This window comes from Planococcus citri, chromosome 1 (assembly GCF_950023065.1).
Source record: "Planococcus citri chromosome 1, ihPlaCitr1.1, whole genome shotgun sequence".
Classification (NCBI taxonomy): domain Eukaryota; kingdom Metazoa; phylum Arthropoda; class Insecta; order Hemiptera; family Pseudococcidae; genus Planococcus; species Planococcus citri.
The window spans coordinates 39435156-39454749 of record NC_088677.1 but is presented as its reverse complement, the minus strand read 5'-3'; the positions used below and the strand labels follow the sequence as shown (position 1 = coordinate 39454749).

At 34.1% G+C, this 19594-nt stretch overlaps 1 protein-coding gene across 1 annotated transcript; it reads left to right on the top strand.

Annotated features, from left to right (window-relative positions):
- Positions 1 to 10132: 10132 nt before the first annotated feature.
- Positions 10133 to 19377, top strand: LOC135831864 (uncharacterized). Its single transcript, XM_065344683.1, has one exon. The coding sequence runs from the start codon at positions 10861 to 10863 to the stop codon at positions 17368 to 17370; it is 6510 nt and encodes a 2169-aa protein (XP_065200755.1). The 5' UTR covers positions 10133 to 10860; the 3' UTR covers positions 17371 to 19377.
- Positions 19378 to 19594: the final 217 nt, after the last annotated feature.

Below are 19594 nucleotides of genomic sequence, written 5' to 3'. Positions count from 1 at the left end.
GGTAGGTACCTAAGTGAAAAAATATTCATCCACGCATCCACAAGCAGTTGACAACTTGTAAACAGCTCACATTTTAAGCATCTAGTTACTTGGACGACTCACATGATTACCATCGAACAATTATTTATGTCCAATATTTTGCAATAATGGAGTTGAGTCGATGAAACTCGGAACTTTTTTCTCAAATTGCCAACTGATCAAGTTGTGATCTGCGTTTCTAAAATTTGCCCAACTTAGATAATTGCTTCAACAAAATCAGGTCTCAATTTAAGAACAAGTAGGCATTCTAGTATCTATTTCCAAAATAGAAATATTAGATATTTTGTGAAAGCTATAGGTACTGCAATTTTAGCTTTGTTTTCTTTTAAAATGCCAGTCGATATTATTCGTGTAGGTACCTCAAAAACTTCAACTTATCTAACAATAAGTCTACCTACTTATGTTGCGTCGAAAATTTCCAAATAATATGATGATGAAACTTAATTTCAAAATTTTCCATCTCAAACGAAATAAATCAAATTTGTTGGTACGCATTTATATGGAAAAAACATTGTTTTTTTAGCTCCGGGTGCCATTCGAATACTAAATCACTATACATACAGAGAATACAAATCTCAATAACGTCATTATGTGTATTAATTTTTATTTCATTTTTTATCAACCGACTCGTGGAACTTTACATCTAGTTCAAAGTTGAATAACCTCCAGATGTGATAGGAAAAGAATTATTAGAATGTGGATATCCTTGCTTATAATTTTATGTTCGTAACATAAAACGCTACATATTTACATTACCTACTCAACAAATTGTTATTTTCCTGAGTATGCTTAACACTATTTACTCGGGGTCACTGACATACCTATATCTTAGATTAAGACTTTGATACCTCCATTAACTTAATCAAAAATTGTTGTATAGGGTGAAAATTAAAATATATCAGTGCACAATATAAATCAAGAATCGTAGTTTATAAAAAAAATTCAATATCTATACGTAATTACGTATAATGTGAAACCTAGGTATGTATCGTGTGTTGTTGATTCACCTGATTACATTGTTTTACTAAAGAGATGTGATAAAAAATATCAATGAAAAAAAGATCGAACATTTCAAACCATTGGCACGAACTTTGTTTATTTACTTACGCCTTTGTTTTTATAAGTAATTTCCGATTAAAATTCAGCTGCGAAAGACCTGAGCATTGAAGTGTTGAAAATATTGGGATGGAATATTCTATAATCTTACCAACTAGGTAAATCAAATCACCAAATTTAAGGCATGCAAAGAATATGGATGCTACCTATAAAGTTGATTGAGATTGATAGGAGTCAACTCGTTTCAGAAAATGAAAATTTTTATCACTAAAAAAAAACAAGCACGCCTGGATAACAATAAGTAGACAACTTGAATAGCATGCGTGTAGTCAACGGATGCCTACATACTGCACTCTGCGCAGTGTGTGCACAGATAATGTGTGCAACTAAAGCTGTAAATTTAATGTACAAAAAATTGTAGAAATACATATGTCATTTTGCATGCATCTTTGTTGGCAAAATATGCCCAAAATATACAAATAATTTCGAGTGAAGTGTGCCTGATAGAAAAATTGTTAAGCTTAAAAACATGAACTTTGTTAAATTTGAAATAAACACTGTTAAATCATCGCAAAATAGGTACGTTTTTTCATTGATAAAAAAGAAGAATTAAAAAGTCTACAATAAATGGAGCAAAAATTGAACGTGTTTTTGATGGAATTTTGGTACCTAATGTTCAACTTTTAAGGCATAGGTACATATCTAAAACATACAAAAAATTTAAAATCGCCGATTTAGCAAAATTGCTGAAATATACAATAAAATTCCCCAAAATAACAAATAGGTGAATAGGTATGCACGTTATATGCATAAAATATCCGTTTTTGTCTGAAATAATTTGTCAAAAAATTTCATGGATCACTCAGATGTTTCAAAATGGTAGGTGCTTACGCACATTTCTTTACCTAAGTACTACACGTATAGAAATGAAAAATATGAAGATATCAACTAGTTACATCAAGCAATCATTTTTCCACATTGAACAATACAAATCTAAAATTGTGTCAAATTAACATTCTTATGTAGCCAAACCATAGTTTGTATCAAGAGATGATCGCAGTAAAATTCAATCAAGACTCAAAGAGCAAAAATTGTTAGGCAAAGAAACATAAATAGTGAAATAACTTTTTGATAACCTATCTTGACCTACATTTCCTCCCCTCAATATTTTTACCCTAAAAAAGTAGGGAAATATTTTTGAATTTTGATTTTGTAATTGTAAGTCAAACTCAAAGTTTAGTTCGATAACTTTCACATTTGTTTTATTTTAGTAAGTAACTGTTTTCAAGTGCAGATGTAAAATTTCATTGAAGAAAACGAATGTTGCATTGACACTGACGATTGACGAATTCGATAAAGAAAACTGTGCTACACCCTAAGATAATTTTGCAAGTCAAGTTTAAAACTTGAGAGAACCTCTCGGGCACCCTAATGATGAACTGATGACTAGTAATAGACTGATGAGGGAAAACCGTTGATCGCTCCAATTTCTTGGAAGAAGGACTGCAAGAGAAGAAAGCTCAGAAATTCACAATATTAATGTTCTGCCTTCTGCCATCTGCCCTGCAATACACCAGTGCATGATTGGTTGTTTGGTCACTGCCTGCAGGCAGAGACTCACCGAAGTTGATCTTTGTACGCTTAATTTTGGTATAATGGTAGAAATAGGCGTACCTACTCGACATTTTTGAGGACCCTGTAATACGTAGAAACATAACATATTTACATTAGATATACAATACAATACTACTTACTTAGGTATCATTTCGAGAGTTTAAAAAGAGTTAACCTGGGTACCTATTGTTTGTTTGATAGAAATAATTTGAGTAATCGAACTAAATATTACTTTAAATCGAACCTAACAGTAACTGCAGAGAAATCTTGACATCAACCTTGGACATCGGCTTACTTTTCTTTTCTCTTAAAAAAAAAATAAAATAATATAATAATAAAAAAATAGTAGCAGTAGTTTACTTAGTTGTAGTAGGGAGTGTTTATTCCAATAAACGTTGTTTTCGAACACTCAAAAACATACGTAAGTATTTATGTATACATTGTTATTTAATTATAATTATATAATGTATGTAATTTTATTGCTTCAATTTTTTATGTGTTTCAGAGAGAATTGCAAAATTAAGGTTTCAAATTATTTGACTGAAGAATGGAGTCTTTCTGGTGATTTTTTACTGACATCTTGAAAAATGTTCACAAAAATTGTAACATACCTATTGTTTTGCGTTTAATTACCCTTTTCCACATCGTTACTTAGATATCTAGATATAATAACAGTGTAGATATAGGTACGTGCGATAAATTTCCGTAGAGAAAATAAATTTTAGAAAAAAATGGAAATTAAAATAAAAAATGATACCTATCTAAGTATGGCGTACTCAATTTTGTGAAAATGTAGGAGTGCAATCACAAAATTTGCATCATGCATACTGCATACCTATATTATTCTATAATATGATATGAAAAATGAAGGAAAGATGCTTTCCAATGCTATTGAACGAAATTAAAATCACAATTACCTGGTCCTGAAGTGCCTACATCAGTATGTAATTATGTACTTGGATTAAGGGAATACCACATTTTTTCATAGCATAACCAAAAAGCCTTATATTTTACATTGGTTTTTTGGGGCAAACTTTAATATTACAATTCAGAGCCGCGGATGTAGGGAATGGGCTCAAATTTGAAATACACGTTCTTTAAGGCATTTCAAACAATTCTATGAATGCATTTTTGTCAATACATTGAACAGTTTTCGAAAAAATTAGTTTCATGAAATGTTGGATTTTTCTCAAAAAGTTCAACATCTCATTAAATCGTATTTTTTCGAAAACTACTCAACGCATCGACAAGTGCATAGATAGGATTGTTCAAAATGTTTTCAAAAACGTGTATTTCAAATTTAAGCCCATTCCATGCATCCGTGGCAGGTGGCTCTGAATTACAACATTAACGTTTGACAGGGAAACAAATATACTAGATACCTACCATGTATTGAGAATATGCCCTTAATTTTTTAAACAAAAAATTTAATTTACGTAATACACACTCGTAATCTCATCATTACACCTCTGTCGCTAGATGCAAAATGTACGTCATTATGAGCGACCTAATGTCGGGTCAAACACGTACATAATGAGCGTATTATATCCCTAGTGTTATGTGGCAACGCCGCGAAACTCGCCATTACGTACGTGTTACGTTTGGACATAATTTAACAAATTTAACCGGTGAAGTTTGGTCACTCATAGACGCACATTTTTTGCATCTAAACAACAGAAGTGTAAAATGGTGAGGTTACGAGTGTTTATTATGTAAAGCACCTTACACTACACGATTAATAAAGTGTGTAATTATGAACTCGTGCAAAGTTACAGCGCTCGTCTTCGACTCGCGCAGTAACTTCGCACTCGTTCATAATCACCCACTTTATTCATCTAGTAATGTAATGTACTATTTTGCATTTACATTTTTTTCGGATGAAAACATGCAGAAATTTTGTGTTTTCAGCTGAATTGCAACTAATCACTGTACATACCCATTTACGATTTTGTTGACTTAATTTCTTAAATGTTGAAAATTAATATAGAATAACTATTTCATATGATTGTATTAGTAAAATAGGTATTCAAGCAGGGCCTTACCGACGTCGTTTTTCAGGAGAAGGGGGGCATAAAAAATGCCAACTCCAGACTTTTTTCCTTGCAATTTCCAACTCAAAATTTTTAAAGAATGAAACATACAGGCAAATGAAACTATTTTTATTTGAACAACATTGATAATTCTTATAAGTTATAATAAAAAATTTCCAACTAATTAGTTATTATACTCGTAGGTACTATTATATGACGTTCTTTGAGAGTAACCAATTGGTCAAAATCTACTTCTTCGGTGATATCAAATTCACCTAAACCTATGTAATTCTGGAATTCTGGATCAATGATGTTAATGATCTTGTATTGCATTTTTTTTACTGTCGTCTTCTTTTGATGGAATGATTTGATTTATTATTTCATCGTTCTCTTGATTTTCCAATTGAGGAGCTCATTGCAAAAGTAGCCCTTGTCACATGAACTTTTAGACCCTTTTCACTCGATTGCACCTATTGCCAACGGCGGAGATCATGTTGTAATGATGAAATGACCGTCAAGTTGGTCTACCCTGAGTAGCCCTGAGAGGAATTGCTTTATAGAGTTTACATTCATGATACTAGGTACGCTCAAGGGAGAGCTTTGGAGATTGCATAGGTTCATGTGACAAGGGCTACTTTTGCAATGAGCTCCTCAATTGCATTGAATCGTCGTAACAAAAAAACAAATTACATATGTAACGAATGAGTATTTTGTAACTTCAGTAGATACATACCACATACCTATAAAAAATTTGTAGCAAAATAATAATTTTTATTGGATAGGTAATGAAATCATTCTTATTGCGGCATTAAGTATATTAATTAGTAGGGCTAGGATTTTTATGATAATGCTTTTTTTTGTAGCAACACCCTATACGGCATAAATATATTTTCTTTGCGTTTCATTCCATTCTAAGGCGAATGGTGAAAGTTGATAGTGCTTTTTTTTGCTTTTTTTTGGGTGTAAATGCTTTAGTAAAATGCTTATTTTGGGCCAAAAAGGTAGAAATTTTGCTTTTTTGGGGCTTTTTTTCGTTGTTAGCGCTTTTTTTGGTAAAAAAATTGGTAAAATTGAAGAAATTAGTTCCCAAAATACAAAAATTTATCAACTTTTGCACATTTTTGAAAAAAAAAATAATTTTTGAAAAAAGATCAATTTAAAAAAACAAGAGAGAAAAAACTGAAAAATAACAGATTCAGTTTTCATTTTTCAATTTTTATTTTATTTTATTGTTTTTATTTTTATTTTTTTTCATTTTCTTCTTTTCGTTCATTTTGGTTCATGTCGTTGTACATATACTTAAGAGTTAAGGGAGGTATCTTGCTGGGTTTGAAAAAACCTTCATTTTGATATGTACCATGGTCGGTTTTGTAGGCGCTTTTTTTGTTTTTTTCTTACATTTTTAATGCTTTTTTATAGCGCTTAAAACGATAGCGCTTAAAAATCCTAGCCCTATTAATTAGGTATCACACATTCATTATTTCAAATTCAATAATCTATTCGAAATTTTTTACTCTTCAGCAGAGAAAATGTTTCATTGGAAATTGAATAATAATTTAATAACCATGATAATCAATGAATAATTAATTCAAAAATCAAAATTGTCTGAAATTATTCTGAAATCTGAAATCAGAACATTCAATGATTCAAATACCGAATGAAGTCGAAAACTCCCGAACAAAATTCAACGAACCAATCACAGCTCACCAAAAATCCAACTACATTGTTGATTCGTTGCAATTCCTTCTACTGAAGCCTGAAATTGTTTTGACACTTTTGCATAGTCATGGCGTTCAAGTGTTATGAATGTTATGATTAATGAAATGATGATCGTGAATCGTAACGATTTCTTGTGATTCTATGCAAGTTTGGATGTTATTTACAATATTATAATATTTCGCAGTGTTCGAGTATATAGAATTTGTGATCGATAGAAGAAGTAAGTGCAGATGAAAATTGAGTTATTCTTGTAACACATTAGGTATTATATTATGTATTATGTAATTTATGTAACACAGTCACATGGTGTGTTTGAAAAGGATAATTTTCAAAACCAGTTCACTGGTGTTTTTTTTGGTTCGACTATCTTTGAATTCTTTATCTGTATCTCGTTTGCTATGTTTGACTTTTGATTTCTTTTTCTTGTTCTTTTGAGCAGATGTTTCTTCTTGCTTTGGTAATTTAACGTTTTGACGTGAATCACTGGAGTCATGTTTGATAACCTATAAGTAAAACTTTTTTGTTTTAGTTCCAGATCAAATTTAGCTTTCAAGTCTGTTCGTTAACGTGAAGAACTAACTAGTTGTAGTTTAGCTGCATCTCGATATCCGGTTTACGTTTCCTCTTCATCGCATCCTGGAAAAACAACTGTCAGTCGTTTCCGTTTGCTTTATACTGAGTGATACTTTCGATGTCATGGGAGTCGATAAAGAAACTCCAGACAACGCATGACCATCCTGAAATACGATATAAGGCATCATCATATACGTGATTTATACCAACGTTTTAAAAAAGGTAATCTGTTATGTTCTAAAACTCACGCTCATCGCATTTTGGCTTAAGCTTCGCCGTAAGTCTAGAACTATAGTCGCATATTTTCAGGCTCCGTAGTCCGTTTTCACCGGATCGGGAGTAATACTGTAATACATCTACGTGGAAGAGATATCCGTGAAGTTGGACTTGTGATCGTCGGTGTAGGAGTTTGCGGTTTTGAATCAGTTTCCGTCTAACGACGAAATAGTTCGTATTCCAGTGGGATGCTGTTCTTTTCGATTGTGATACATTTGCGTTCGAGTATCTGGAAGGAATCAGTTTTTACATGTTAAATGATCGATGTAAGTAATCGTGTCGTGCAATTCGGCGTTAATATTCAATTGCAGTGTTAGATTAGTCTAGATGTTTTGCTTTGCTTGCATATTTTCCCCCAACATTAGTTCTCAGTTGATTTTATGTATGCTAAACTGAAGCTAGAAAGTTGGTTCGTGATTTCTGTCGTAATTGTGATTAATTTTAGAAGTTAATTCTCCAAGAATTTATATTTTGTCAAGTGATGGTATTGTTTTGAGAGGGAATCTTCGTGTGAATTGGTTTTTTTCGCATGCTGGGTCGTGAGTTGAATTTATACGAGCGTGGCAAAGAAAAGTTGATAAACCGAAATCAGCGATTGTTTAATTTGATTGGTCGTTTGAATTGCTGAAACATATTTCTGAAGAGAAAGAGAGGGGAGCTATTCGATATTCCGACCGGAAATTTGCTTCGCCATTGGTTTCATATTTTGTCATCAGTGCTGCTTGTGCTCAAATACTAATGAATTAGCTGTATTGCTTACGTTCTTTGGCTTTTTTGATCGTTTCTTTGGTATCTTGATCGATTGGATGATTGCAAAGTATCGAACAGCCATTTGAATACAGATTGTAGTACTGTGAAAATTGACGGAATCCGAAAGAAGCTGGTAATACAATGTTTTCAAATATCGGAATTTCCGGCTCCGATTCCTACGAAAGAAAATCCGTTTCGTGATTAACTCCTCCGATGCTGTTGCGCCGATGCAACTTCATTAGTTTTAAATTGGTAAACGCTTTGGTTGGAAGGGTGAAAGTTTTCATTACGGAAAAAACCGATCATTTTTCGTATTTTTCAATTCAGGATTGTCAATTTTTCTTTTTTTCACTCAAAGTTTTCAAATTTTGAGCGGTTGGTGCTGAAAATTACAACATCTCTGGTAGGGTAGTTTCTGTTTATGCGTACTTCCCGAGGCTGGACATTTTTGATTTTTATGAAATGAAAAGAATACCTGAAAATTTTAGCTCTTAGAGTTGAATTTATGAAGTAGTTGTATGATGAAGCCCCCTTCTCCCCCCTCCCCCGTTCTCAAAAATTAGAAAAATCCAACAAAATTGAAATTTTGTATTTTTTAATTCTGATTTTTGTATTCGGTCAATTTTCATCAGAGAAATGCTATTTGATACGCCTCATTTTAATGACTGACCCCCCCCCCCTCTCACATTTTTATGAATATTTAGAGCTTTCTAACTTCTTTCAATAGTCGCTTTTTTGCTAAAATTCCAACAATTCCTGATCCCTTTCCCCTCAATATTACCTCAAAGTATTGCTTTTTTACCAGAAATTTACAACATTTTTTGCTTTCCAGTGAAGTGGGTTAAAAATTGTTTGTTTTTTTTGCAAATAAATTCCAAAAAATATAACTGTGTTCCAAAAATTGTTTAAATGGGTTGCTTTTTTTCTAGAAATTGACATGAAGTCTTTTTTTGCCAAAAATTTCCGAAAAGTCTTGCATTTTCCTGAAGTTGCCCGGTCTTGATTTTATGCTACATAGAAATTTTCAAAAAATTCTCTTCGTATAATTGACAGAATCTTTTGCTTTTTTGCGTTCTTTTTTTGCAAAAAATCCTAAAAAATCTCATTTTTTCTCAGAAGTTGTACAAAATTTCTGCATTTTGCCAAATTTTTTTTGCGAGAAATTGTAAAAATTCTTATTTTGTTGCCAAAAATTACCAAATAGTCTCGCTTTTTTCGACATGCTAAAAAGTTGCAAATGCCTTGGTTATTTTTTGGTCATTTTGTTTTTCATTTGAGTGTTTCAAGCACGTTTGGTTACTTTTTTAGTTATTTTCATTTTTTTGGGGAAAAAATTGAGTAACAAGCCCTGATAATTTTGCACTCTTCAATTTTTTTTTGGACCAGCTTTGTTTATGAGACCAAGGAATGTTTTTTATCAAGTAATAGGGGTTTTTTCCAAATTTTGACGCAAAGATTGAAATTTAGGAAAAATTAACCAATTTTATTGATTTTTTTAACTTTGATGGCCTTTACATTAAGAAGGCAACATTGTTTGAACGAGTTGTTTTGTTTTTTTTTTTTTGAAAACAAGGTTTGAAGAATTTTGACAGAGATGGTTTTTTTTTTAATTCGCGAATTTTATTTTCTTGTTTTTTTGTTCAGCTTCGGGGTCTTTGTGGGATTACATTTTTTCGGAGAAAAGGCAAGAAAAGAGTTTTATTTTCACAATTTGTTCTATTTTTCATGATTTTTTTCTCGTTTTGAACCAACATAATTTGAGAGACCGAGTTATTTAAAAAAAGGTATCCGGTCTCTAGCTTCGACCCTTCATTACACTGTGTGTAAATCAAGAAATTTCTACTTACGCTGATATTAATATTTCTCTTTTATTTCAGAAAACGTTATCATGTTTGTGTCCGGAGAAAAAAACAGTTCCCAGGAAGAAGCTTATCGATTTCTATCGCAGTCATTCGCATCAATGAACGATTTCATCAAAGCTTATAAAACGTCGTCTTATCAAGATAAAGCAAAATCTAAAGAACTTCATCTGCTCCTTTCATCTGAACTGAAAAAATCTGTATTGGAAGGTAATATTACTAATTTCAAACGCTTCGCAAGGCTTGTCGATTATATCGGTGACATTGACGTTGAAGGTCGAACAACGTTGAAGACTTATTATAACGATACAGAGAATTTACTCAAATCTAATTTAGTTATTTCAGCATGTAAACATAACAGGGTTGAAATTCTCCTATATATTTTTGGTAGTAGAAAGGTTTTCGATTGTTTATGTTTTAATGTCGACGATAATCATACCGTATCACCTTACGAAAAAGACGACTCTGGTCATGATGCATTTTATTATGCTGTACGTTCTGGTAATGCTCAACTGGTCGATATTCTTATCAGTAAATGGCCCGGTGATTATTTCGCTAATCGTTCGGATGAGTTAGATGAGGTTCTTGCTAGAGCTTACGAAGAGCTAAAGTTGAAAAATGTACCATTGTCGGAGGAGGTGGAGATTTTCGTTGAGAACAAATTGTTGAGTCTTCGTTTCTTTTCTAATTCGTCAGGTCAGGTTCAACCCGGTGGTAAAGGCGTTCTTAGTAATATCAAAGAACGAATCGATTTAGTTCTCGATAATATAGATTTGCTCAAGTGTGAGTATTCGAATGAGGAGAAAGTTGATGAGAAATTTTTATTTGTTGCTCGATTTATTGCTCAAAATATTCACGTGCTTAAACGTCAGTTGAAATTAACCTACGATCGATTACCTTGGGAGGAGATTGAATTTTGTCTGGTTAGTTTTGTTTCTTCTTATATGAAACAACAGGAGATTAATCTTTTCTATCGTGCTATATTAACTAAAACTAAAATGCTTGAGTATTTGGGTAGTTTCGCCAAGAAACTCGAATACGATAAAGCTGTCATTGTAGACCGACCTGATTTTTGGACCCTCGCCGAATTCCCGAATTTGAAACGTGATCAAGTTGTAGCCGAGATGGTCAAGAATAACCCCGAATTTGAAGAGTTGTTCAACGATTACCAACAAATACGAGATATTCATTCGCTTGAGACCATCAGCAGTTACTTGAACTTAGCCTTGTGTGCAGATCCTAAAGAACGAGAAGGCCAGCTAATCATTACTCGAGCTTTGCAAGTTATTGGCGAGTACCTGAAGAACACTCTGGAGTCTCCAAAGCTATCGAATACAACAGCTGAACATATTTTATCATTATTATCCGAAGTTACCCAAAAAGTAATCATTGATTTACGTAATTCGCTGTCGCATTCGTATTCGCTTTTCAAGAGAACGGAAATCGAAGAAAATCCAGATGTTGGCTTCTTCATCGGTGTACAAAATGATTCGAAAAGGATCTACGATGTGATCACCGAGATTCTGTATAACACTAAGATTAAAATGGTCAAAGCCTTATTAGACAGAATTATTGATAGCAAACATCTAGATGTGGTGGAAAGCATCATCGGAGTGTTGAGATACGTTAAAGTAGACAAATCCAATACTGATGAGTTCAAAATGACGGAACACGAGAACCTTGAGAAACGTATCCAAGAGTTGAACGATGCTATTCCTACAAAAACAAAACACGAGGAGGAGCTGTTTGATAAAATCAACTTTAAAATGAAGCTTGCTAAGAATCAGTCGATTAACATCAGAGCTGATTATAAAACTGTATTCAATATATTTAGAATGGCGAGTGAATGCTTAACTGAAAACAATCTCGATGCTAATTATATCAAGGCGATCAAACATACTGCAAAAGAAGCTTTGAAAGCTTTAATTCCCCCTATGGAATCTGGCAGCCTGAAAGAGATCATTGTCCTATCTTACGATATTTTGCATAGCGCCTACTGCAGAATGGAAGGCAATGATCGGAGTAATGTGAGACGTATTCAACGAGAGCTGTTTTACGTTGCCGAATACAGATTAACCGACATTAAATCGATCGAAAAACTACGAGAAAAGTTGTATGATAAAAGTTCTTCTATGCCTGTTTCTAGTCAGAAGAAAACTGACAATGTTACCGAAGGAAAATATGATAAACAGCTTGTATCGAAGTTATCCGAATTGAAAACCATTTTAAGGAATAATCTACCGAGCAGTGAATTAATGCAGAAGCTGCCATCTTTCAAGAGTAATAAAAAGTTCCAAGCTGTCGTTGAGATGCTGGTTTTGGATATCATGTCGATTCTAGGAAGATCTGAAAGACATCTCGAGAACAATCTGTTTTTTCTAGACGATAATTCTCCTCTGTTGACTGGAAAGTGTTTACGTAATCATCTTGCTCATGGTAATATTCTGCTTGATGTGTTGCTGTCTGATCCCTCCAGTGCACTGATCTTGAATGCTGAAAAACTCATCTCCGAGAACGTCGCCATAAGTAAACGGAAAGTTGGCAAATTGGTCAGAGATGATCCGTCCAAGTTGAAAAGTAGGTATGATCAGAGCCTCATCTTGATCACCAACCAGAAGAAAATGTTTGCCGCTTTAGAACAGGGTGATTTGGATGATTTTAAAAACTATCTTCAAAAAGGAGCGGATATCAAAGCCAGAAGTATCAATTCATGGACATCATTACATTATGCTGCTGCTGGACCTAGTCTTGAAGCAGTGAAATTGATTCTCGATCAAAATTCCGGTTTGAATGCCGATGTGAAAAACACCGATGGTCAAAGCCCTCTTCATATTGCTGCAGCTCGTGGCAGGAAACATATTGTGGAGTTTTTGATCACTGAAGCCCATGTACCAGTCAATGATCGAGATGCGAGTCACAAAACACCGTTGCATATGGCGGCTAAAAATGGTCACGAAGATGTGGTCAACGTTCTATTGAAATTCAATGCTGATACCAATTGCAAAGATAACCATAGCCATTCAGCTTTGCATTATGCTGCTCATTATAATCATATCGATGTCGTTAAAATTCTACTGAAGAAAGAACCCCATCCTGATTACAAACAGGTTGCTGGTGGTTACACGGTGCTACACACAGCTGCAGGTTTTGGCAGTCTCGAAGTAGTCGACTATTTGATACAAAAAGGAGCAAATGTCAACGCAAAACACGACAGAAATGAAATACCTTTAATTGAAGCTGCTCGAAATGGTCATCTAGAAGTAGTCAAGCTGTTGATTTGCAAAGGATCAGAGGTCAATGTTAGACTCGTAGATGGTACTACGCCGTTACACCTCGCTGCACTAAACGGCCATAAAGAAGTTGTCGAAGTTCTTTTGATAAATGGAGCTGATCTGAATATCAAATGTAAAACTTTCCATAATACACCTTTACACAACGCCTCAAAAGAAGGTCATCAAGAAGTTGTCAAAGTTCTACTGAAATATAAGGATAACCCAAATGTATTCACTTTGGTTGGGTTGACTCCGCTGCATCTTGCAGCAGAACATGGGTATTCAGAAATTGCCGCTTATCTCATCAGACATGGTGCTGATTTGAATGCCAGAGATATGAATATGTCAGCGCCGTTGCATTTAGCCATAGATGTTGGTCATAAGGACATTGTCGAGATCCTGATTTCAAATAAAGCAGATGTAAATGCCAAGAATAATGATGGTTTAACACCTCTATATGTAGCTGCTACTGGTGGTCACTTAGATATTGTCGATCTTCTAATCAAGAATAAAGCCAAAATCAATAATCCAGCCTCAAACGGTGCTACACCATTATTTGCAGCTGCTCGTAGTGGTAATGTTGAGGTTATTGAACTTCTAGTGGAAAATAAAGCCAACGTTAATGTAAAACAGAACGATGGTATGACAGCTTTGCATATAGCTGCTGTAAGTGGCAATGCAGAAGCCGTTATTGCTCTATTGAAACATACAGCTGCCGTGAATTGCAAAAATAACCTTGGTTTTACTCCGTTGCACATAGCTGTGGAACAAGGTCACAAAAATGTCGTCGAAGTTCTGATTGAAAATAACGCTGATATTCACATTACTGGTTTGGCATTAGGTAAAGGACAAGAAATTGATCGTTTGATTGCAGTCACTACATTAGCTTTAGCTGTGAAAGCTGGTCATACAGATATTGTTGAGATTCTATTGGCAAGCGGAGCCGATGTTAATACCAGAAGTTTGGGCGAACCAGTTCTAATCCCAGCTGTGAAATGGAATCACAAAGAAATTGTCAAAATTCTCTTATCTCATGGTGCTGACATCAACGTAGATAGAGGCCAGCCATTATCACTTGCAGTATTATCTGGGCATAGAGAAATTGTCGAGATCCTGTTGCGAAATGGAGCTCGTGTGGATATTAGATTTGATGATGAAGATAATAGCTTTTTGCATGTGGCTGCCAAACGAGGTATTAAAGAGATCGCTGTTGCTTTGGTTAAACAAGGAGCTGATGTGAATGCATTGGACACTGTAAATAAATCGCCATTGTATATCGCAGCTCAAGAAGGTAATGATCAAGTCGCCGAAGTCTTAATTGCAAACAAAGCGAATGTTAACGCCGTCAATAAGCATGGAACTGCGTTGCATATGGCTGCCGGATACGGTCACGAGAATATGGTTGCTCTGTTGTTGAAAAATGGAGCTAGGACTGATGTCAAAGATAGTTTGAATAGAACACCTTTAGTAATGGCTGTTATTCGTGACCAGTTGCGAATTGTTGAAATGTTGCTACAGCATGAAAAAGTCAATCTAAACGCTGAAGGCAGCGGCGACCTGACATTATTACATCTTGTTGCGCTTCAAGGTAGCTTGGAACTTGTCAAATACCTCGTGAGCAAAGGATGTGATGTGAACGCTCGAAATAATAATGGTTTAAAGCCTATACATGTTGCAGCCTCAGAAGGGCATAAAAATATAGTCGAATTTTTCATCAACAAAGGATTGCTTGTTGATGAGATTAGTTCAACTGATTTCACAACGCTGCATCACGCTGTAATGAAAGATCGTTTAGAGGTAGTCGAATGCTTGATCAAGCTAGGTTCCAACGTTAATGCTAGAAGTGAACATGGCCTTACTCCGATGCATTTTGCTGCCACTCTTGGTTCCATGGATGTTGCCAAAGTTCTACTGGAGAATGGCGCAGCGTACAACCCAGTTGATAATTCCTCCAGAAAACCTTGGAGTGTAATCGATGAAAAAAGTAAAGAAGTCGCCAATTTACTGCTATGGACTGAGAAATTATTTGAAGCTGTAAAACACAATTGCTCATCGGATGTGGAGAATTATATCAAGTCAGGAGCGTTTGTCAATGCTCGAAATTCCAATACAGAAACAACTCCGCTTCATTACGCTGCGTGGAAAGGTTGTGATAAAATTGTCAGTATTTTGATTCAGCATAAAGCCAATCCTAACGTGGTTTGCAGTCAGGGATTTACCCCTTTACATTACGCTGCCAAATTCTCGCATCTAGAAAGCATCAAAGTCCTATTGCATCATGGTGCCATCTACAACGCTGTTTCAAATAGTGGTAAAACACCTTTGGATTTTATAACAGATACAAATATCATCAGCTTATTCAAACTTATCAACGACTCGTTCAAGAAGATTAGAAGTGGTAATCGTGAAATTATCAACGTTCTGAATAAAGTAAAAGATGGCGAAACGCTGAAAGCTGTAATGAATGCTCGTAATAGGGAAAACAAATCCCTCATAGCTGCTGCACCGCCTTCACTGGCCAAACAGTTGAAAGAGGTGCAAGTAGGTGATGTAGCAGGTGGCATTGACTCTGCTTTAGTGCTTCTGAGTGGTGGTTATCTACAAGAAGGTCTCAGTCTTATCGAAAAAATTTACGAAAAAAGTGAAAGTGTCCTAGGTCCGGATAATCCTGGCACTTTAGATATTCGTAAGAATGTAGCCAAAGCATTATACAAACAAGGTAACTACCAGAGCGCTCTAGATACGCTTGAAGAAATCCTAGCCAAACAGAAAGATTTGTTGGGTTGGAATGATCGAGCTACTTTGGATACCAGAAGTTTTATCGCGTTAATTTTGCAAAGACAAGAAAAAAACCAAGAAGCTTTGGATATTTTTCAAGAAGTTCTTCCAAAGCAAAGAGAATTACTCGGATTGAATCATGACGATACTCTTCAAACTCGTATACATATGGCCGGAGCATTAGAAAGACTGGATAGAGACGAAGAGGCCTTAGATATCTATAAAGCAGTTTACGAAAACAGACGGAATACAGTAGGAGAAGATAACTTGATTACTATAAGCGTTCGTAATAATATAGCGATAATTCTTAGTAAACTTGGTGAACACGAAGAGAGTCTGAGAATTTACAAAGAGGTTTTCGAAAAAAAGAAATCGGTGTTAGGTATGAATAACGCGGATACGCTGAGAACGTTGCAATGTATGGGTGCCACACTCTGCCAGCAGAAAAAATATGAAGAATCTTTGAAAACCTATCAAAAAGTTTTAGATCATCAGAAAAAATCGTTGTCTCCGAACCATCCAGAAATTTTCAATACTCAGAGTATGCTAGCGAATGTTCTTCTCATGCAAGGTAAAAGGATTAGCGCGTTTAAAAAATACAAAGAATGCTTCGACCAAATGAAAGCTGTCTTTGGTCCGAATCACCCGCTTGTGTTGGGTGCTTTGCAAAATATGGAGAACATTAATATCGCATTCAAATATGAAGGAATCAACGCAACGGAAATGTTGAACTATTTGCCGGCTGATGTAAACGCAGCTGCTAGTAAAGGAGATCTACGAACCGTCGAACGTTTACTGCAAGATGGAGCTGATGTCAGCGATAAAGATATCGAAGGGAGGACTCCCTTACATTTCGCTGTAAACGGTGGCCACGTAGACGTCGTGAATATGTTGCTGAGAAACGAAGCCGACGTTACTTCTACTACTAATAAAGGTAACACAACTTTACATATGGCGGCTTCTAAAGGCCATAAAGAAATCGTCGAGATTTTACTACAAGGAGTCGTACGCGATCAATTGAACGAATTCATTAACGCCAAAACTATTTCAGCCGGTACTACGTCACTCCACGTTGCAGCTAAAAGCGGCTTCATAGAGATCGTTGCATGTTTATTGAAACATGGTGCTACTTACGACGCGAAGAATAAAGAAGGTAAAACACCGATCGATGTTTCGACTGATGAAAAAACCGTCAAATTGCTGAAATTAATCGAAGAATTGTTTGAAGGTGCGAAAAAAGGCAGCGCCGAGATTATAAATAAACTTAAAGCATTGAAACCAGATGAGTTTTCAGCTGTGACGAATACTCGTAATGCTCAGAATCGTGGATTAATGCAAGTTGCTATCGTCAATAAAAATAAAACTATCGCTAATGAGTTGCTGAAGGTGTTGAAGAAAAATTGACGTGTTTCGAAATGTTTTTTTATCGTTTATTTAGGGAGTGGAGTTGGAATTCGCTGATTTAAGCTGTTGAATATCAAATCATACTTATCGAAATGGTTTACGCCGAATGTTTGGTTGATCGGATATTGAATGGTTCAAAAAGCAAAGTTGTAGGTGGTTGAAGAAAAGTTCAAGTGTTTTTATGGAATTTTTTTTATTCTATGATATAGTATGATGAGATTTTAAAACTATCATTCACGAATGTCTTGTTTTAAATGTAACATTCATTTTTGCTCATCCTCTTCAGTTCTAGGTTCTCACGAAGCTATTACTCTTCAGCACCTAGTTGTACTCAAATTTTCAAAGTTCAACATCAAATCACCAAACACGCTTGAAAAAAAAATTATCTGAATATAATAGTAACTAATTGAAAGCAATCTCAAGATCAAAAACAAGTTTTTCGTTATTATTCAAACATGATTGTTGAACTAGAAATGAAAAAAATTCTCTCCGCTGAACAAAAGCTAAATTCATTGGGTTCAAACTCGTAAAAAAATTGAAAAATTCTCTCTGTTGAAAAAAAATCATAATTGTGTTTGGGTTGAACTTTGAAAAAAAAAATGAAAAATTGATCAAAGTTTACCATACTTACCCTATTTTGATTGTTTTTTAATTTATTTTTTTTCAATTTTAATTTGTATTTTTCATCTTGAGCAAAAAATGTTATTGTAAATTTTGGCGAATGAGCTTCATCTTACTGAAACATTGAATTAATTTTTTTCTAGTTTTTTTTTCGTTATTTGAAATTTTGAAATTATATTGCGAAATCGTTTGTTCTAACTTGCTCATGTCATGTTGCAGAGATACATAAATATCCTCATAAGTTAGATGAGATACCTAATTCGAAAAAAAATTAATAATTCAACTCAGAACTTATGTACAATGATGCAATTTCTTATGATCTCAACAATCAAGTGAATCAATGGAAACTCGTCTTAAAATTTTTTTCTCATGAGCATAACGTGATTTTTTAGTGTTCATCATGTTTATTTTCAGCATCTCTATTCTCCTCGACATATGATACATTATATTTTTATTCTTAACAAAACTCGATTTTTCAAAAAAACTACATACGAGTACAAGTTCTTGTTGTTGTTACAAGTAGTTGAGGTAAGTGATCTCAAATGTATGAAATTAGTCGACTGCATTTTGGTCTTTTTTCGTATTGTAAATTTTTTTATACTTACTTAATTACCCTGTTGAACATTTTTTTGTTTTGATCGTCGAATTGCGTGATGTTTAGATTATCTTATAAGTACTTGAGCAGGTATTATTAAAAATATTCATTTTTACACTTCAATTTTTGTTTTCAGTTTTTTCCCTCGTATATTTTAAGTACGTAGTTAGGTTAGGTTTAGTTTGATATTTTGTGAACGTTGATTTTTATATAAGGGTTTTTTTACGTACTTGAATAAAATCAAATTTTTTATTCAAAATGGAAACCGATTTTAAATAATCGAATTCTTTCCTACATACCTGAAATGTGATGCAGCTGCAGTAGGTATTACGTTTAGATTCCGCTCTTGATTATTATTGAAAATATTCGTTTTTAATCTTCAGTTTTTGTTTTTAGTTTTTCTAGTTCTAGTTTTTTTTTTTTTTAATTTTGTATTCGAAGAAGGTTGCTGTTCTATGTGTTTTCCTATTGCTTTTTCCTTTAAATAATTAAAATCAATTTTTTTTTTATTCAATTCGGAGATACTGCTTTGATTACCTACTTGATGATCAATACTTTATTTTAAGTCATCGAATTCTGATTCTTTACTATTTGTAATTTGATGTTGTATTATGTTTAAATTATCAAGCTGATTCGAGTATTATTAAAAATAATTATCTTTTATATGTAGGTACCACGGTTTTCTATTTTTATAATTTTATGTTCAAAGGAAGTTTATATAATTTTGTAAGCGTTGATTTTCATTGTTTTTTTCTTCCGTAAATAAAATCAACATTTTTTATTCGAAAGTATTTCGATCGTGTTGCTCATTTTATAATTTTTCCGAGTAGAAATTGTACATCTATCAAACAGTGGACTTGAAAATGAAGAATTTTGATGTGAATTATCAACTATCGAATATTTTAATCAATTAGCTGTCAACATGTCTAAAGAATCAATCAATCAAAACAGTCGAAAAAATACGCATTTTAGTTTCCAACTTCTATTTGAATGATCAGAAATTTGGCG

Excerpts from the sequence above, each read along its gene's own strand:
- LOC135831864 (XM_065344683.1), top strand. The coding sequence starts at position 10,861 with ATGAAACAACAGGAGATTAATCTTTTCTATCGTGCTATATTAACTAAA.